General features: G+C 35.8%; 1 protein-coding gene across 1 annotated transcript in view; it reads right to left on the bottom strand.

Moving 5' to 3' along the window:
• Positions 1 to 20000, bottom strand: part of parp8 (poly (ADP-ribose) polymerase family, member 8) — a 66667-nt gene that overhangs the window by 39617 nt on the left and 7050 nt on the right. The window contains exons 3-6 of the mRNA XM_056458272.1: positions 4933 to 4970; positions 1479 to 1568; positions 251 to 321; positions 75 to 143 (exon numbers count right to left, since the gene is read on the bottom strand). Of these exons, the coding sequence (XP_056314247.1) occupies positions 75 to 143; positions 251 to 321; positions 1479 to 1568; positions 4933 to 4970 (268 nt within the window). The remainder of the gene's footprint in view (positions 1 to 74; positions 144 to 250; positions 322 to 1478; positions 1569 to 4932; positions 4971 to 20000) is intronic.

Here is a 20000-nt window from a genome sequence, read left to right as displayed (position 1 = left end):
ATTGTGGGAAGTTGGTGAATAAGATTCCACAATAAACGCTGCGTACACAAATGTAGTATATTGGTCGAACTTACCTGTCCAACATAGTAGAACTCCTCAGAATCATTGTCACCCTCTGAATCCTCCTCTATAGCATAATGGCACTGGAATGAGTTTCCAAAGCATGACAGGACATTAGTCACAATACACTGATTCATCGTTATGCCTAACAAACAAAAATAAAGCTATTGATGAAAGTACCATTTCTTACCGAGTGTTTATCAGTTTGAAGTTTTGACTTAATAGACAGACAGCTGGTGGCATCATTATTTAAGCGTATTTCTAAAGACACAATAAAAGCACAGATGCGTGAGCATGACATGAAATTACAAAAAAAGGATTTCAGATTAAACAATAAGTGATCTTCAGTTTTAATTATTAAGATCTGGAAAAAATTCACATAGTGAATATGCAAAATCCAACACACTTTTCCAACTTTCTATCCATTGTTTATTGTATAAGGCTAGTTATTATGATTAATTCCACTATAATTCCAATCTACCAAAGAACAACAATTTTGAATATATCGCCGTTCCTAATTTGTCAAAACTGCAGTAACACACAGCCTTATTAAAGTGTTAAAAATACAGTGTATTCTTGACCAAAGAAGTGATATTTTGTTCACAACACCTTAGAGTAAAAATAAGTTCTTTATGCAGAGGTCTGTGCGAGAAAGCATTTACTACTGACAAAGTGTGCACGTCCGAGATCCATCAGCGGAATGTGCACAGCCTCATTAGTTGTAATGTACTGCGTCAGAATATGTCAAGAGTTTTTTTTCTATTAAATGCATGGAGTTGAAAAAATATTAGGTGTGAATGTGTCAAACTAACTGCTGAAGGAAATTAGTGAGGACTGTTTTGCCACTTTGTTTTGGAACATATGTCTTAGCTGGGCCTAAAAATAGCATCAGAAGAAATAAACTAGAATTCCAGGCTAATTTATTTCCAGGATTACTGCCAGTGTAATCAAAGAGCTAAAAGAAGACGTTCTGACTAACACTATGTGAACACTGCACATAAGATCCTTACATGATTATACTGAACAAAACACACCAATGTGTTGCCTTTTTTGACATTTTGGGGGGTTCAATAATTTGACAGTATGGGTTTGGTAATGATTTGTCAACTGACCATCATTCACAGCAAACTGTAATAATATCATGCTATTCAAACTCTTGAGTTAACTCAATGAAATTCAGTCATGTAGGTGTTGAAATGATGGGTGCTAGCTCAGGGATGGAGCAAAAAAAAAAATTCAGCCAACAGGGGCCTTGACCAAAGTTGAAACCAATGAAATATTCCTGTGAAGTCCACTCTAGATCAAGATGACTGCTGTTTTCCTTTCCCCTATAGGCATGACTTCACTACATCAGTTTCATTTGCTTTCTTTAGCTGCAGCTCCTCCACGGTTCACTATTAACCGATACAGACTCTTACCTGTTGCAATTCTGTTGAAAATCACTGGTATTGGATCTCTGGTCACTAACACTTCATCGTCGTTTTCAGAATTAGACACATACGTGTTATCTGAAATGATAAAGACAAACAGGTGCTATTAAAAAAACCTAGAAAAGTAGGCCTGAACAACAACTAACACTATAAATCAAGCGTCCAATTACAAAGCTAAGCAAAAGTATTCAATTGCTCCATATACATAATTAATAGAAACACTCCAAAAGAAACCGAGCAGCGCTACATGCTAGTTCAATCTGGACAATTCGCTATTTTCAGGTTAACACATCCCATGGCATTCTTTGGCAGTGTTGTCTAAATTTGTGCCAAATAAACTACTCATTCTTATGCAAAGCTGACTGTCTGCCATTATGCTGTGAATCAGGCTAGATTAAGTCAAAAAGGGAGGTCCATAGATTTATATTTAGATTTAAGGGACAGCTCTAGTGTGTTGATGTCTTTGGCAATGCCGCAGCCTTTATTGTGTGTGCATTAAAAGTAGGGCTGCACGATATTGGAAAAATGCAACATTGCAATATTTTGTTATTCTGCGATATGAATACAACTTGACCAGATGACTTAAATATCTATATTTGTAAAGATTTATAAGTTTACATAAATTGGAATGATTCTGTAGACGAGTGCATCTGCATAAAATACAATAAATAATCTACAAGTAAATAAATACAACAAAAAAAAGATACAAATTAAATAAACAGTAATTTATTATTTTCTGAGAAGTCAAGCACTATTCATGGCAATTGAATAATCAAATGTAAAATACTGTAAAGTCTTCATTTTATGACTAATAAATTAAAATTAATCGTTATAAAAGTTACAAATGATACAATTCATTACGCCTAAATGCTTTTAAAATCCTCATGCGGTCATGCAAAGGTTAAATTATAATCCAGACTGAACATTGCATATCTTGCTATGAGAATATTGTGAATGATGACATTGAGATATCAATGCTGAAACAATATATTGTGCAGCTCTAATTAAAAGGGATGCATATTCAACTTCTGTTTCCTTTTTTTTTTTTATCTTAGTAAGAAAAGTCAAATTGACTTAGTTCACACAAAAGTGAAAAATTACACACCATTTGCTCATCCTCAGGTGGTTCGCTATACCTTTATGAGTTTCTTTATTCTGTTAAACAAAAATAAAGAGGTTTCGAAGAAAGCTGAAAACCGTCCATTGTAGGAAAAACAAACACAATGGAAGTCAATGGTTGCCGCTTTTCAGCTTTCTTCGAAATATACTAATTTGTGTCAAATATATTTGGGAGCATTTGTGCGAGTGCATATAATTGTTGCCGTGCGACTGGTTTTCAATCTAAAACGTTCACCATATGCGCAGATTTAGGAGACATTCACGCAGAATGCATCTTTGCACCCAATGCACCAAAAAATGTGAAACGCAGCGCTCGGGAATAGTTTTAAACAGTCCCCATGTCAACTTTCTACAGTAAACAAATCTCACAATGCTTGTCCCGCCTTCAAGCTCTTCTGATTAGTGCACTGCTCTACAACTGGACGCAAATGGATTGTTTAATATCAGCTGTCAATCATTCAGTCAATGCCTTATAGTGGCAGGGCGCTACAGCGTGAAAATGCAAAGCGCTGAAGATGAGAGAATGAAAAGCAAACTGACAGATTTTGTTTAGAAACCACCTAAAGTTAGACATAATGGCACATCTGATTAGTGATACACTTCTCGAAGAGTGGAAAAGACTCACTGTAAAGTCTGTGGGAAGATGTTTTCAGGTAACAGTGTTTGCCACTGAATCAACACATTAAGCGCGAGATGTTCTATTTAATCCTTTATTTAATCGTCAGGATGATTTCAAATGCAATAAATCTGTTAATATAAAACTTGTAGCAACGGTGCACAATTCTTGGTGGGTGCGACTAAATCTTGGCTGATGCGACCAAGTTTTTAAAAGTTAGGAGCACCAGTGCTACTAAGCAAAAAAGGTTCATTTCGAACCCTGCTATAGCCGTTAAATCACCTGAGCCTCAAAGTAGTGGCATGTCATTTTATGGCTTAATAAAGAATAAAAACATACACAGTTGCCCACTTGAACGTATTGTGTTGTTATAATTATGTGACAGAAGACATTCGGAGGAATCTATAAAGTAGCTGTGGTTAAGCGCTGAGGTGGCTATCCTTCATAGTACACAGTCATCTCACCAATCAGGTCAGTAATTATAAACAATATTTCTATATTTTAACAGAAAATGTAAGAAAGCCCCAGTGCTGTTTTTGTGGGTGCTTGACAAGGTGTTGATAAGCAGGTGCTATATGTGTTTTGGCTTTATCATGTTTAGTAAAAGCTGCTCTGAATGGTTCCTCATAAGTCCAAATAAAGTCCCCCTCCATGGCACTGAGAAATTCTAAACCCTTGATAAGGCCTGTGTCTTTCTTTCAGTTAGTTTTATCACTGACCATCTGAATCTAATGGCTTTGAACCATAACAAGCTCCATAATAAGCTGGCAAATTTGAAGACACAGAGCAGAGCAGATGTTACAGGGTGAGTTACATTGCATATTTAGATTTAGGCCTGCACGACATTGGAAAAATCTAACATTGCAATTTTTTTATTCTGCGATATAAATTGCGATATGAATACGATTTCACTAGATGAGTTGAATAACTGTTTGGAAAGAATTTATCATTTTAGACTGATTGGGAAGATTCTGTGCATAAAATATAATTAACAATCTACAAGTATAGAGAAATTTAATTTACAAATGAAATAAACAGCTTTTTATTGTTTTTCGAGGACTCAAACCTTATTCAGGTATACAGTAATTGATCAAATTAAAAATAATACTGCTTAGTTTTCGTTTTATAAACAATTCAATAAAATTAATCTTTTTTATTTGTCAAAGTTCCAATTTCATATGCCTGAACAATTTTAAAACCCTCACACAGTCACAGGCCTCAAAAATCACTAGTGAAAATGATTAATCATAATCCAGATTCAACATTGCGCATACTGACGAAGTGACTATTGCAAATGATCACATTGCGATAGATGCTGAAACGATATATTGCACTGAAAAAAATGATGTCTGCAAAATTGTTGCAAACAATTTATGTGTTGAATTTAAACAAACAAATTAAATTTAGTAATATTGAACTTAATTTGTTTAAATTCACCCCAAATAAATTGTTTACAATCACTTAACTTAAAAAACAAATGAGTAAATCCAAGGATTCATCTTTGAATGATTTATTTCAGTGTGTGCAGCCTTTTTTTAGAATAATCAAAAGTAGGGTTTTCTCAAGGTATCACAAGGTAAACATTAATATTAGTGTTATTAATTGTTGTGTATGAAGTCACACAGGGCAATGCAAAAGACTGGTGAGAGTTTTTAGTTATCACCAATTCAACAATCAAACAATCAATCCATTATGTTTAAGCAGTACCTGGATAATCATCAGAGACGTGAACAGAGTAGGACACCCTGAAAAAAAAACACACAAATGTCAACATTAGACTGGATACAACAATAACACTGCAGAGTACTTGCTCTCAGAACATATCTGACATACTAATATCTCACATTTCATCAAACTGAATAAACTCACAAATACAGTTAAGCTAATATATTGTGACAGCACTAGTGGAGCTATATTTAGAAACAGAGAAATCCAGATGCATTTTGTTCTTTTTTGTTTTGCGCCTGTTTTAATATATTCCACCTCGGCATGTGCCAGTATAAGATTCTGGTGGTATGATAATCTTGGAAAATAATATCATGGTATCACAGTATTGTGAACTGCTCTAAAATATATTGTTTTTAAATGTCTGAGTAAAAAAAACTACCATTTTTTTCCCTTTGAACACAATGAATTTAATTTTCAGAAAAAATTTTAATATTTTGGAAGAGTAAACATGTCAGACTAAAAAAATTAATCATTGACTTCTGCTCTCTTCCTTAGTTTCAAAATCACAGATTGAAAAAGATTGGCAGACAACTTGAAAAAGACATCTTTTGATATCTATTCTGCTGGAGATACTGTTGTCTTAAAAAGCTAAAAAAAAAAAAAAAAAAAAGTCTTACATCTACCTTAGGGGTGATATAACAGAAAACATTTGCGGATTTAAACCCTTGACTTTTCCAAACCATGGTATACCTTTAAACCGGTTATCGCCCCATGCCTAATTCCACCTATAGCTGACTTTACAGTCTGTGTTTCAGATACTCACAATATATTGCTTTTGATTATTGTATTATCAGTAGGGATGATATTAAAAAATATGATAAAATATAAAAAATATATCAAAAAAGGATATTTCTTATGATATAACATTTCCCTAAAAAGCTCTGGTTATTAGCTATGTTTTTAAATCATATATTTATTTAGTGGCATTAAAATAAAACTATAAAAGTAAAACTATTTTTCAGATACAATTCATTCTAATTCCGACAAAAAAACTGTGTAAAGGTGCAAGCATTTAGTCTTTAAAACACTAAGAATGAGCGAAAACGTCAGGATATTGCAGACTCTGATTGGCTGCTGTCATTTTCCTTTATTGCAATTGGTGTTTATTTTGAGCTCTGGGTTCACCTTTGGGTCGCTCCAGCCAATAGCAGAACAGCAACTACAGGGGAGGCGGGCCTTAAGATAGTAAGACCCCATCTAATTCATCAAATTTAGATAAACAACCATAAAATAAACGTAATTTGTCACACATGTCTGCAATACGTATGTTGCGTATACTTTTATCACAATAGCAATAAATTTGCGATATATTGTGCAGCCCTAGTTTTCAGCATATGTTTTAAACTTCAGCTTAAACTTAAGATATAGAGTTTTCAGAGATTTTACATCTTACAGAAAGCCAGCTGAGCTTTCTAAAACACCAAACTTTCACATAAAGTTGTTTGCTTCTGTGGATGTAAACAACAAGAATAAAAAAAAATCGAATTTGTGCATTAAAATGACAACAATGTCATATACAGTATCTACTGCAGGCTATGCTATTTACAGAAGAAAAACCAAAAGAATGCTCTTTATCGAATAACATTAGCAGCATAAAAACACATTTCTCACTGCAATGAGGTTTCAGTGGACCAGAGTAGCACTAACTCAGGAGTGGAGGTAATATTATAAGGCAGATTTTTTTGTTAGATGTAGGCAGGGCTTGTTTCCAAAGTGATGCCAGTTTGGATAGAAAATGCAAACAGCATATTTTCAAACACTCGTTATGATTTTTGGAAAATATAAAAAGCAGTGGGTGGATTCTTACGGTTTTAGGGTCTGTACACACACTGCCAACAAACACTTGCGCTCAAATACCATGTAACATTGCATTTTGCTGAACTGACCCCTATTAAAGAGCAGCAAAACTGGAAAAGGCTCAATAAAATAAAAAATCCTCCAACAGTTACACAAAGCTGCATGACTGAAATGAGCAGATGGAATGTATAATTCCAAGTGACAAAAGAGATTTTGTAAACACTTTACAGAAGAGACTATCAGGTCCCTAAGGACTGCTGCCCACATGTCCTGAAAACAGCTAGTCTAAACGCTTATAGGTAATTAAGGAAAGTGTGGTCTCCGTTTCACGCAATCAAGTAAATAAGGCTGCAACGAACAGTGTTGACAACAGGACACTGTCGCCGGTGAAGTACCTTGAATTAATGTGCAGATTAAGTGGCTTGCTAAAAAGCCTTACAGTATCAACCTGCAACTGCCCAAATAATATTAATTACCTCAGTATAGGCTGATCTGGCAGCAGTGAAAACATAACATCATGTAGGTGACCTTTATGTGATTACACTCTTTTTTTTTTTTTTTTTTTTTGCTCCATTGCACAATGCGAGAAAATATATTCAAGAATTAATGGAGTCAGTGACCTTATACATAACATTAAAAATCATGCCAAATAACTTACTGGAAAAAAAAATAATTAAAATCACACACAATTACAATATACTGTATCTGTATGTACATTTTGACTACTGCCTGAAAAGAATGCTGTACTTGGCCATGAGTATTTATGTGATGACAATACAGAAAAGAGAGATTGATTCAGTGGAAGTGAAACCCCTTGTGGGGTCTCACACAGGATGGCGCCACTCACAGAAAGCATTATTCACAATGACACCTGCAATGTTTAAAAATGACTTTGGTGTCATATGCATGATACAGGGTTTTTTTGGAGCCACATTTTTATTCAAGCGCACCAAACATCTGCTAAATGACGATGACTGTGCAAAAATGCATTATATGCGTTTGTGCTTATTCTTGATCATACAAAGCCTTCCTAAATTTTTAAAAGACAGTTTCCCCCCCAACAGCTAACTTTCTTTAATTGAAACAATTTGGTAACCAAAAAAAGAAACAAAAACCTAAATCAAACTTGCTTTATTCTAGTGTTAAAAAATAGATTTATATTTATGACAAATTCAACCAATACTGGCTCAAAAGAAAATGTGAATATCATTATATAATCATACACAAAAACAATCATTTCAACATAATTGCGTCTTCTTTTGTTTCACAACACATAGTCAAATGTCAAGTAATAAGTGCTAAAGTGAGTTCAGTGTCAACCAGCACGTACAATTTGAGTAGTTCAGAAATGAAATGTGTGAAATGTTGCTACAAGAGTAATAGCAAGCAATCTAGACTAAACCCACCTTAAAACTAACCAAGTGTTATCAAAAGTCAACACATTAGCTAAAGCATCTGTGCTATTTTTAGTATGTTTAGTCTCTGAGCTCTTTAATCATGACGTGCATTTCAAAACACTCCTTTGCAAGTGCTTTGCGACACCAATGCAATGCTGCAGCAGGTGATCTAGAGCAAGTTTATCATGTTGGAAAAGTCACAATGTGCATGGGAAGCTGCTATTTAATGTGATGCAAACATCAAAATGTTTTCGTTTATAAATCATGTGCTATTCATTTTGCACAATTCTATCTTATGACCTCAAAACTCTTTTCCGAGCAACAAGTGTCAGCTGAAGATTGCCAAAACAAAGAAGAGAGATGAGACAAGAGGTTGTGTAAGGGATAATCAACAGATTTTTAAAGCATTTTAAGTGAACAAATTTGATAGTCACAAATTTCATAATCATTAGTGCCCTGGCACCTAGAGACTATGCAGCACTATTGATACGATCCAAGACCTGTGAAGAGATGATCCCAAGGTATCCCCAATACTGGACAAGGCAGTATCCATAGCTGATGCTGTCGTTGTCATGGAGTGCATGAGACTGATTGCTGATAGACCACAGTACAAATGAGTACCCGCATTGATCCTGTAAGCCAGCCTGACCTCCTGCCGGTGCCCTAATCACACCTGCAGCTTCTCCACAATAGACGGTCTGCTTCTCCAGCCTCCAGCGCCTAGACTACAGCTCCACATAGGAAGTTTGGCCAGAAGAATAATGGTCGCACCCAACAGAGCCTGGTCGAGTTTTTTTTTTCCTTCACTTTGTCAATTGGTGAAGTTTTTTTTCCCCCCGCTATTGTAGCCACTGGCTTGCTCGGATCGGGACTTGTGGAGCTGCGCTTCGGTGGAGTTGCTCTTCAGTGTTTGAACTTTCAGCGTTGATATTTAAACCACACTGCACTGAACTAAACTGAACTTCAACTCTGAAATCTGGACTTTACTAGAACTATGTTAAGCTGCTTTGACACAATCTACATTGTAAAAACCGCTATATAAATAAACATGAATTGAATTGACTTGAATTAGACAAGTTTAGACAAGCATCACAATGTTTGACGTAATTTTCACCAGTTAAGCAACAAATCTCCCCATTTGAATGTCACAATGGGAGAGATTGTGTATGTACAGTTGAAGTCAGAATTATTAGCCCCCCCCTTTGAATTTTTTTTCTTTTTTAAATATTTACCAAATGATGTTTAACAGAGCAATGAAATTTACATTTACATTTACATTTAGTCATTTAGCAGACGCTTTTATCCAAAGCGACTTACAAATGAGGACAAGGAAGCAATTTACACATCTATAAGAGCAAAATGTGAAATCTGTGAATCTGTGAAATGTTCACAGTATGCCTGATAATGTTTTTTCTTCTGGAGAAAGTCTTATTTGTTTTATTTCGGCTTGAATAAAAGCAGTTTTAAATTTTTTAAAAGCCGTTTTAAGGTCAAAATTATTAGCCCCTTTAAGCAATAAATATTTTGCAAAAGTCTACAGAACAAACCATCGTTATACAATAACTTGCCTAATTACCCTAACCTGCCTAGTTAACCTAATTAAGGTAGTCACTTTAAGCTGTATAGAAGTGTCTTAAAAAATATCTAGTAAAATATTATTTACTGTCATTATAGCAAAGATAAAATAAATCAGTTATTAGAGATGAGTTATTAAAACTATTATGATGACAAATGTGTTGAAAAAAATCTGCTCTCCGTTAAAGTGCACCTAGGTTAGCCCTTTTTTCAGATTTAATGTAAGTCTTTTGCTTCACCAGAATGTGTCTGTGAAGTTTCAGCTCAATACTCCCACCAGACTTTTTCATACCTTTTATAAGGTTCTCTTTTATACCTTTTTGCATCAGGTAGCGGTTTTATTGTACTGCTCCTTTAAGGCTAGTCCTCCCCGCCCACCGTTTCTACGTGCCTTAATCTCCTCCCTCAGCTGCGTCAGACAACAGACAGACTTAAAGGAAGCAGATCTCATGTAGCGTTTGTGAGAAATACTACAGTAAGAACTTTATCAATGAGTATTTGATGCATTTGTTGTGTTGAGTCAACTTAACGATGAGTTGCACACAATGTCATTACAAAGTTCACACGTGCACACACACAGATACACACACACACACACACACACACACACACACACACACACACACACACACACACACACACACACAAACAAACACACACAAACACACACAAACACACACAAACACACACAAACAGCACGCGCGTTTAGCTTTTCACTCTTTTTGCACGCATATGTAACAGGATACAGGTTAATATCCACTGCTGTATGGATCACTGTAATTCATTACACACGTGCACTGTTCTAAAACATTTTAAACTCGTAAAACTGACTCTTGATCACATTTGATGTTCCTAGCGAACTGAACAGACCTTTTATTCCCGGTTGTTTTGCGCACGTACGGTCTTGTGGATGATATTATCATACACATGACTACCGTGACATGTTCTTTTTTTTTAAGGTTTAATTTTGGCCTTTTTGCCTTTATTAGATAGAGGGGGGAGGGGGGGTAGGAATGTCCTCAAGCCCAGATTCGAACTTAGGACGCCCTGACATGCTACTGCACCATATGTCTACGCGCTAACCATTAGGCTATTGCGCTGACAATACCGTGACATGTTAATGCGCAACTGTCAATCAATTTGGTGGGCGGGGACTCCTACGTCAAGTTGCAGTCGGTCTGAAAACTGCTCCAATTGGTCCACCAGTTATATGTTGTTAAATTGAAGGAAAAAAAAGAACTGGGTGTGTTTATATCACCCCAATATGACGGTCTATACACTATATCTACACATATGTCTTTTCAAACAGCTTGAAAATTAGATTTTTCACCATAGGTGCCCTTTAAACAAAAAATTAAGAAAAAAATAAACAGTTGGCTAATAATTCAGGGGGCCTAATAATTCTGACTTCAACTGTATATGACACGGGTATATCTAATAGCTCATGGTTATATGTGTATACCTCTAACTGTCACGAGTTATGTTTACTGATAATGATTGAGGAAGCACATTTATTTCTACTTATGATCAAAACTACCCACGCATTAAGCAATTTTAACTTCCCCATTCAGAATCAAGGTTTTCAACAGACCATGGCATAAAAAGTGATTCATCAGTTGTCCTGATGTTGCATTAGAAAATAAAGAGAAGCAGTATAGTATATGTTTGTTAACCAAGCTGACAGGCCGCAAAAAATAACATCTCATTCAACATTTAAAACAATTTGACAATGACAAAAAGAAACGCAAATCTAAAAAAACAGTATATTGTGCCAGTTACTACAACAATTAAGATTATATATTGGCATTGCTGTTAACAAGAAAGAACCTTTGACATCCATGGAAGTTTTCAATCAGGAAAAAGGTTATTTAGTGGAATAATGTTCTTTAGATTATTAAAATGTGCCTAACATTATTAAAAAAGCAAACAGTTATGGGCTTCTGGGGAACCAAATCATGGTTCTTCTACAGTCCTATGAAAACCTGCATTAAAAACTTTATCTTTAAAGGGGTGGTCCACTATGATATCATATTTTAAACTTTAGTTGATGTGTAATGTAGCTGTGTGAACATAAACAACATCTCTGAATGTAAGATGCTCAAAGTTCAATGCAAAGTTAGACATTGGCTTTTACAGAGTTAGCTTAGCAAAGCCTACAGCGAACGAATTTGGGAACTACAAAAAAAATACATGACAGCACGGTGGCGCAGTGGGTACCGCTTTCGCCTCACAGCAAGAAGGTCGCTGGTTTGAGCCTCGGCTGGGTCAGTTGGCATTTCTGTGTGGAGTTTGCATGTTCTCCCTGTTTCCTCCGGGTTCTCCGGTTTCCCCCACAGTCCAAAGACATGCGCTATAGGTGAATTGGGTACGCTAAAATAGTCCGTAGTCTATGTGTGTATGGGTGTTTCCCAGCGATGGGTTGCAGCTGGAAGGGCATCCGCTGTGTAAAACATATGCTGGATAAGTTGGCGGTTCATTTCGCTGTGGCGACCCCTGATTAATAAAGGGACTAAGCCGAAAAGAAAATAAATGAATGAATGAAAAAAATACATCCGGGCTAGTGAGATCACAAAGGCTTCAGGTTATGCACATTCATCATGTGCATACACCCCACGCAGCGGAGGCTTGACTAGAGGCGCTGTAATGTTAAAGCAGAGAAAGCTAAAATGCCATCCAAACGCTGCTATTTCCACAGAGCTTGTTCTGTTTCTGTATTTGGGCTTGACACTAAGAGAGAAGTGCTTACAGTTTAATCTTAAATATGCTCCAGAAAATTATAAAAAGATATAGCTAGCATTTGACAAAATCCAGCTTCCAGAATCTCACTCATTTCAATGCTGAATTCTGTTAAAAACTCCTCCAACCTTAATAGAAAAAGCTGTGAATTGTGAGCAACAACCTGTAAGTGTTTTTATGTGTTAAAATTGATCAATTACATGCACACTTTCTAGTGTCAATGGTATGTTGTAGCGAGGATGTAAACAACGGCATATGCAGTTTGGCACCGCTAACAATTTTGCCACAAATTCATATTTATCAGTCAAACCACTGTAAACACCCACAATCTTTAGCAGTGCTGCAGTGTCTCTCTATGCAACTGCTTTCAGGGTCTCTCTATGTGGCCGCTTTCCCTGATTTCTACATCTCAAATAACAAACTCGCAAAAGATTTATTTTTTCAGGTCAGGTTTTATTTTAGAAAGCAGGCGTGAGGTATAGCTGTGTACTCTTCAGTTCTGTCTCATTCAGTTACTGTTTACTCAGTACAATAACGCGTGCTTGTAGGGGCGTAACGTGGTGACGTGAAGCTGATCCACGAATCACAGCACATTATGTTAGCTGACCAATCAAAGTGTGGGCTTATAAGAGTAACTAGGAAACATGCCAGTCATTTTCATGTTAGCTGAGTAGCTGTATATAATCAATAGGGGTGTCAAAATTTATTGTTTCTTCAGTGCACCGCGATGCAGACTCGGACAATTCGGTATCAGTTCAGTAATAATCATAACCGGTTATTATGTACTGGTGTCATTTATCTCATATGCGCTGTGTCGTGGTAGCTTACTATGGCGAGGGAGGCGAGCGCGAGTATTTACAGCGCTTAAAACCGCAGAAACTGTGCACATTCACTGCGTTTGCTGGATTAGTCTTTCACTGACACTTACAGCAGAAGCCCCTATTTCATTGCGATTGAGAGAATGAAAGTAAACTCCATTTCTCTCTCTCACTCACTATGGCCCATTTGACCTGCTGGGTGTGACTTTTCCTCTCCTTTCGGCTGTTTTACAGCGATATTTCTGGATACAGAGACAAGCGCGCGCCTGCAGAGTTTTCTCCATCGTGTCTATCATGGATCAGCTGTGATCGCCGCTGCTGTTTATCGGTGTCACTCATCTGTGAAAAGCGCAGTGTGCAAGAGCCAGCCGCAGCCCTTTTTGTTGAGCGTGTGACCAATCAAAGGGGTGTAAGAGAACTTGGTAGACAAGAGTCAGTAAGCGAGCGGGATATTTATATTTGTTTTTATTATTTGCTATAAACGCTCGTGTTGTTTAAAGGTACAGTTTATATATCTGACTGTTTGTATTAAATGAGAAATTGTATTACAAATCGTATAAAAATATAAATATACATTTAATACAATAATTGCTGCTGTGAAGAATATATAAAACTGTGGAAAGCGTCATCAATGCACCGTGATGTACCAAGATATCGAATTGAACCGAATCGATGGCATGATAATCGTAACCAAACTGAGACCAGTGTAGCTTCGCAGCTCTAATAATCAAAGTAAGATATATGAACAAATAACCGGATTTTCTACAAATGAAGCATGAGCACACATTGCTTTGCATCTTATAAACACAACCAAGCCTTAAAAATACACTGTGGACCACCCTTTAAGAGAACATCTGTTTGCATTAGTTTATCCAGCTTGCCATGTTTACAGTATATCCAGCTTGACATTTAAAGAGACAGACATTACATAGGAACTAAATATGCAGCCGACAGCAACATATAAACAAATCAGAAATGCATAGGGGTTCAGTTACTTTTTTACCATCAATTTAATACAAATATTTGTTTTTTGAACCAATGATGTATCAAATGTTCTAAGACATAAGCAAATAAAACGTGTACAGATACCTTTCAACACTTTAGACTTTGGTTAGACATAACAACGACATCAATGCCTGATCATCTCCACACATGAAATGGTAATACTTTTTTAATCAGGAATCAGGATGCACTTACAACATTACCTAAAGTTAATAAATGCTGCGGAAACATTGCTTATTTTTATTATGATTTAATTTGTTTAAGTTAACATCTGTTAATATGTAGTTATTGTGCTATGAACAAACACAATAAAGGTATGTCACTATTAATAATTAATCATTTAATTTCAAAGCTGTGGTGAATTTTTGTAATCAAGTTACACACGATTTTACATGGTGTGTTATGTTTATTTTTTTAACAGTATGCCTTTTAACAAATATGAATTTAATAATCCAGTGCAGTCCAAAAATCTAAAGTAGTTACAAATAAAATACACTTTCGATCTCTACCTGAGACACTGGGTTACACAAATGAAAGTATATTTTAAGGGTCAGAACAGTGCCTTTAGGTAATACGTGTTCATTTGTAATGTCAAATGTAGAGATTTTCAGGGAAAAGACCTCCATTTACTCAAATCCAACATGACAAGGTAATTACAGCTAGCGTCTGGAATCTCCTGCCCTGGTTGGCTTGATTCTGGGGTAAAGATCAAGAAAAGCATTATAAATGGCTGTCAAATGGGGTCACATGCCAAGACAGAAGCTTCTACTCCAGAAATGTGTTCTCCAAGACAGAGCAATATTGTAAAAGTGGAAAAAGCAATGCACAGACTTCAGTGAAAGCAAACAACCTCTGCATGTGGATGGCCGACCATAGGAGAGCGAAACCCTGCGGGCAGGTCTCAGCAGTGCATCTACACTCATTTTTCAACTGCCTGTCACACTGAGAGAATCTTTCCCTTGTGGTTTGCATAGAGGTCATAGGCAAGTAGTACTGCTACAAGATGATAGCTGCAGCCGGACATATGTGTGACGAAATCAGGACTCAGCTTGATGCTATAAGCGTAGTGCTGCTGACACAGAACGTCAAAAAGTTCAAAGATGCCACCAGTCTCCACACACCACTATAGAATAAAAAGGCAAAAGTTGTGTAAAGAGTGTTTAAGTGTTTAGTATTCTTGTCACACTAACAGTTGTCTCTTATTTAATCTAGTTACTAGGTATGTGCCGAGTCTCAAATATTGGTATTGGGCCGATCAAGGTATTTTTAACTGACTGGTATCTACTGTACACTAGGAAGCCTGATCCTTTTTTTTTACATCTGATATCAGGCATGTGTTGTAGAAGAGTGTGGAATTTGTGACTGAAATGCATGGCAAAAAGGCTGTTGTGTGGATATACGAAAACAATCCTACAATAGTGTATAATGTATGCAGAGAAATGCATTTTGCAACCTAGTAGCAAAAGAGCATAGTTCAATTCTACCAATCTGAACACTAAACATAAAATATAGTCCTGTATAATGTGCAGAGTATCGCTTTCTTTACAATGCCTGTGGGAAATAGAATGCAAGGAAAATTGTGTTGGCAGTTTAGCAATCTGAACCATAAGGTAAAGCTGTTGTGTGGACAACACCACGTTCATGTACAAGTCCATATGCAAATGCATGCTAAAACTGTTTGTCACTTACAAAATTGACATACGCCACATTTTAGTATAGTTTTGGTTTCTAAGAACATGAAATTAAAATGATTTTTTTTTTCCTATGGATGTCAATGGCTATTTTTTTACGACATTCTCCAAAATATCTTGTTTTGTGTTCAACAGAGGAAAGAAATTCATTCAGTTTCGAGGCAAACCACGCCTTTAATACTAGTATACTAATAATAATAAATAATAATTCCTTACATTTATTGAAGACAATAAGTTGCTTAGTGATAGCCAGCATGGCCAGTATATGTTCAGTAAATTTTATTTACTGAACATATACGTACTGCACTAAATAAAGGCCATGTCACTGGAGCTGTATACATAGATTTTAGAAAGGCCTTTGATACAGTTAATCATAATACTCTTTTAAACAAATTGATCTCATTTAATCTCTCTTCTATTGCAATAGATATGTTTTCATCATATTTATCCAATAGATCTCAGATTGTTAAAATTGGTACATCAACATCACAGGCATTAGGTTGTTCTATGGGGGTTCCACAGGGAAGTATTTTGGGACCTTTACTTTATCTGATGTATATCAATGACCTCCCTCAGGTAATTAAACATTCAGATTCTTTATTGAACGCCGATGACACTGTATTTTTTTGTCTCTGGATCAAGTACAGACACACTAAATTAAATACAGATCTTCAGCATTTACATTAGTGGCTGCAAGACAATCATTTGACTATTAACGTTAAGAAAATGAAATGTATGTACTTTTATTTACCTACACTGTAAAAAATGGCCGTGATTTCAACGGTAAAAAGCTGTAAAAATGCTACAGTACAAATCCGTAACCTGGTTAACGGTATGTTTCCTTAATATATACGGCGAATAACCGTAAACTGACTTTCCCAGAATTCCCTGCATGGCACATCAATTTTTATGCTTTTTGTTGACATTACTTTGGATCTTTTCAGTTGTTTCCCCATCAGTTATGTACATTAGAGATTTATGTTACATCTAATGTTGGTAAACAATGTTTATTTCATGACTTTAATTTTATGCGTGTTACTATACTGGTGTTTAGTAGCTGTGTGAATGACACTGAGCACCTCCTATATATTGATACACTTTTCTGCTTGTGGGAAAAGTTGTTTGTGATGAGCATTGGTTCATTATGCAACTTTCTCATCTCCACCTGCATATGGGTGTGCTAACGTGTTTAACCGTGTAACAAAAAATGTGTAGATGTTGATAATACAAAATACAGACATATTACCTCTATAAATTACTAAAATACAGTTGTTTACCGTAAAAATGAGAAATTACTTTTACGGTTTGAGCTGTATTTTTAACGGTAAAGTACTGGCAACTACAGCTGCCAGTTTTTTACAGTAAATTTTACGGATTTATTTTTTACAGTGTAGGCGAAAATTATCCATATCCTATCCCATCACTTTCTCGAATCAAAAACTTTCTATTGTATCCACATATCAATATTTTGGAATCAGACTCTCACCTTACTTATTATAACCATGTTCAAAATGTTTATAAAAAGCTGAAACAAAAGCTATTTGTTTATGAGAAAATTAGAACAAATCTGTCTTTTTCTGTTTTAGAAACTTATCTTCATGCCATAATTTTGTCTACCTTGTCTTACTGTTTGCCTGTTTAGTCTCTCACAACCAATGATATCTTGGAGCCAATAGCTAGACTGTACAATAGGGCCTATAAGGTCCACAACAGACTTTCTGGATGGACACAACACTGTTTTGCTCTATCACTCTCTAATGCTTTAACATTTCAAAACTACATTATGAACACAGGGATTAAACTGTACTATAAAATTTTAAATAGCGCTACCTCAGCAGCCCTTTGTGCTTTGGTACCAAAACTTAACACAAGGACTGATCATTCCACCAGATCTGCAACTAATGGATGTTTGCCATTACCGGCTTTTAAAAACTGTTATGGACAGAGATCTTTCTTTTATGTATTCACAAAAGTCTGGAATGAGATCCCAAAACATCGTAAAAACAATTCCAACACTGAGACTTTTTTTAAAAACTATGCTCGTCATCTGATGTTCAACTATTGGTGTAGCCACTGAGATAGTAGCCTGCTTTTCTCTATTTTATAAGTTTGGTCACTGTTTGTACTATGTTGATGGATGGGATGTCTGTCTGTTTTTATGTTCTGCAGAGCAGGAACCTGCTGAAAAACAGCATTCATGCTGAGTCAGGCCCGATTATTTTTTAATCTTTTCCTGTTTAAAATAACTATAAATAAATAGATAAATAAATAAATAAATATAGTGCTTTTCTGGACACTCAAAGCGCTTTTACACATTGGGGGAATCTCCTCATCCACCACTGTTGTGCAGCATCCACCTGGATGACGCAACTGCAGCCATATTACGCCAGACCGCACACCATAGGAGAGGAGTAGAGGAGACATAGGGATGAAGTCAATTATGATATGGGGATGGTTAGGAGGCCATGATGGGCAGAGACCAGTGGGCAAATTTGGCCAGGATGTCAGAGTTAAACTCTTTTTTTCAAAGTAAATCCTAAGACTTTTAATGAAAGGACCTCAGTTCACGTCTCATCCAAAAGACAGCTCTCACTGAGCAGTACTGTATAGAGTCCCCATCACTATACTGGGGCATTAGGACCCACACAGACGGCAGGTTGGTGTCCCCTGCTGGCCTCACTAACACCACTTCCGGCAGCAACCTAGCTTTCCCATGTGGTCTCTATGAGGTACTGACCAGCCTCAGCCCTGCTTAGCTTCAGTGGGCAACCATGTGAGGGCTGCAGAGAGCTAGCTGCAGGCATATATACTATGTAGTATAGTTTAGCATAGTACAATACAGTACAGTACACTAATCCTGAACTAAGATGAAGTGACTTTTTGTTTATTTTGTAAAATAATAATGAAACCGTAAGTAACTGATTGTACATATTTCTACATTACAGAGCTATGTAGTTGTCAGTATATACTGTACATTGAACTGATATTAATAAATTAAATTAATAACCTTAATGTATCTAAAAGTGCACCTAGCACAAGAAAAATATAATTCACATAAGATCTGGGCATGCCTATATATATATATATATATATATATATATATATATATATATATATATATATATATATATATATATATATATATATATATATATATATATATATATATATATATATATATATATATATATATATATATATATATATATATATATATATATATATATATATATATATATATATATATATATATATATATATATATATATATATACTGTACACTACCAGTCAATATGTTAAATAAGGGTTGGAGCTGAACTTTGCAGGAAAGTAGATCTCCAGGAACAGGGTTGAGCACCCGTGATGTACACAGATGTTTAAGGAGATACTGTTTTCACTTGATTCATTTGTCTGCACTCCAACAGATGTAGTGGTTAAAGTGGCCTAAAAACCTTTACAAAAAACCAATGCAGCACAAACATGGTAAACTGCTTCTGCTTTTGCTGCTTTCACTTTCTACATCATACTTTGAAACACCTAAGTTATCAAGCCCTAAATTACAAAGATACATCCTCGTCTAATCCCTGAATTAATAGTTTACATCTTTTTCATATAGTATACCAAATGACCCAAAGTTTATTTCCAATGGTTTACCAGCATCCACGTCTAATGCAACAACATTTGTTTGAATTAGAGCCTGTCACAATTTAGCACTCATGGTAATTATGCAAATTCAGTTATACCAAGATGATGAAACTCAAACATAATTTGTGTTGATCTCGGCCATGATGGATTATTCATGAGAAACTACTGCATCTCAGGGATTATGGGCTTGTCTGTTCTTTTCACTGCTTGAAATATCTTATAACTACTTTGGTAACATCAAACAAAAGTGAAACCTATGCGAATACCCATCTTTGAATAGTTTCATGTATCAAATATCAGGGTCACCTGGAATGTGAGATATTAGAACTAGTTCATTTTCAGTAAAGAAGAAAGAAAAACATAAAAATGACAGTGTCCGAAAAAAA

The sequence above is a fragment of the Danio aesculapii genome, chromosome 5, assembly GCF_903798145.1.
Source record: "Danio aesculapii chromosome 5, fDanAes4.1, whole genome shotgun sequence".
Lineage (NCBI taxonomy): Eukaryota > Metazoa > Chordata > Actinopteri > Cypriniformes > Danionidae > Danio > Danio aesculapii.
Note: the sequence above shows the minus strand (reverse complement) of the source record. Positions and strands in the feature narration are given on the sequence as shown.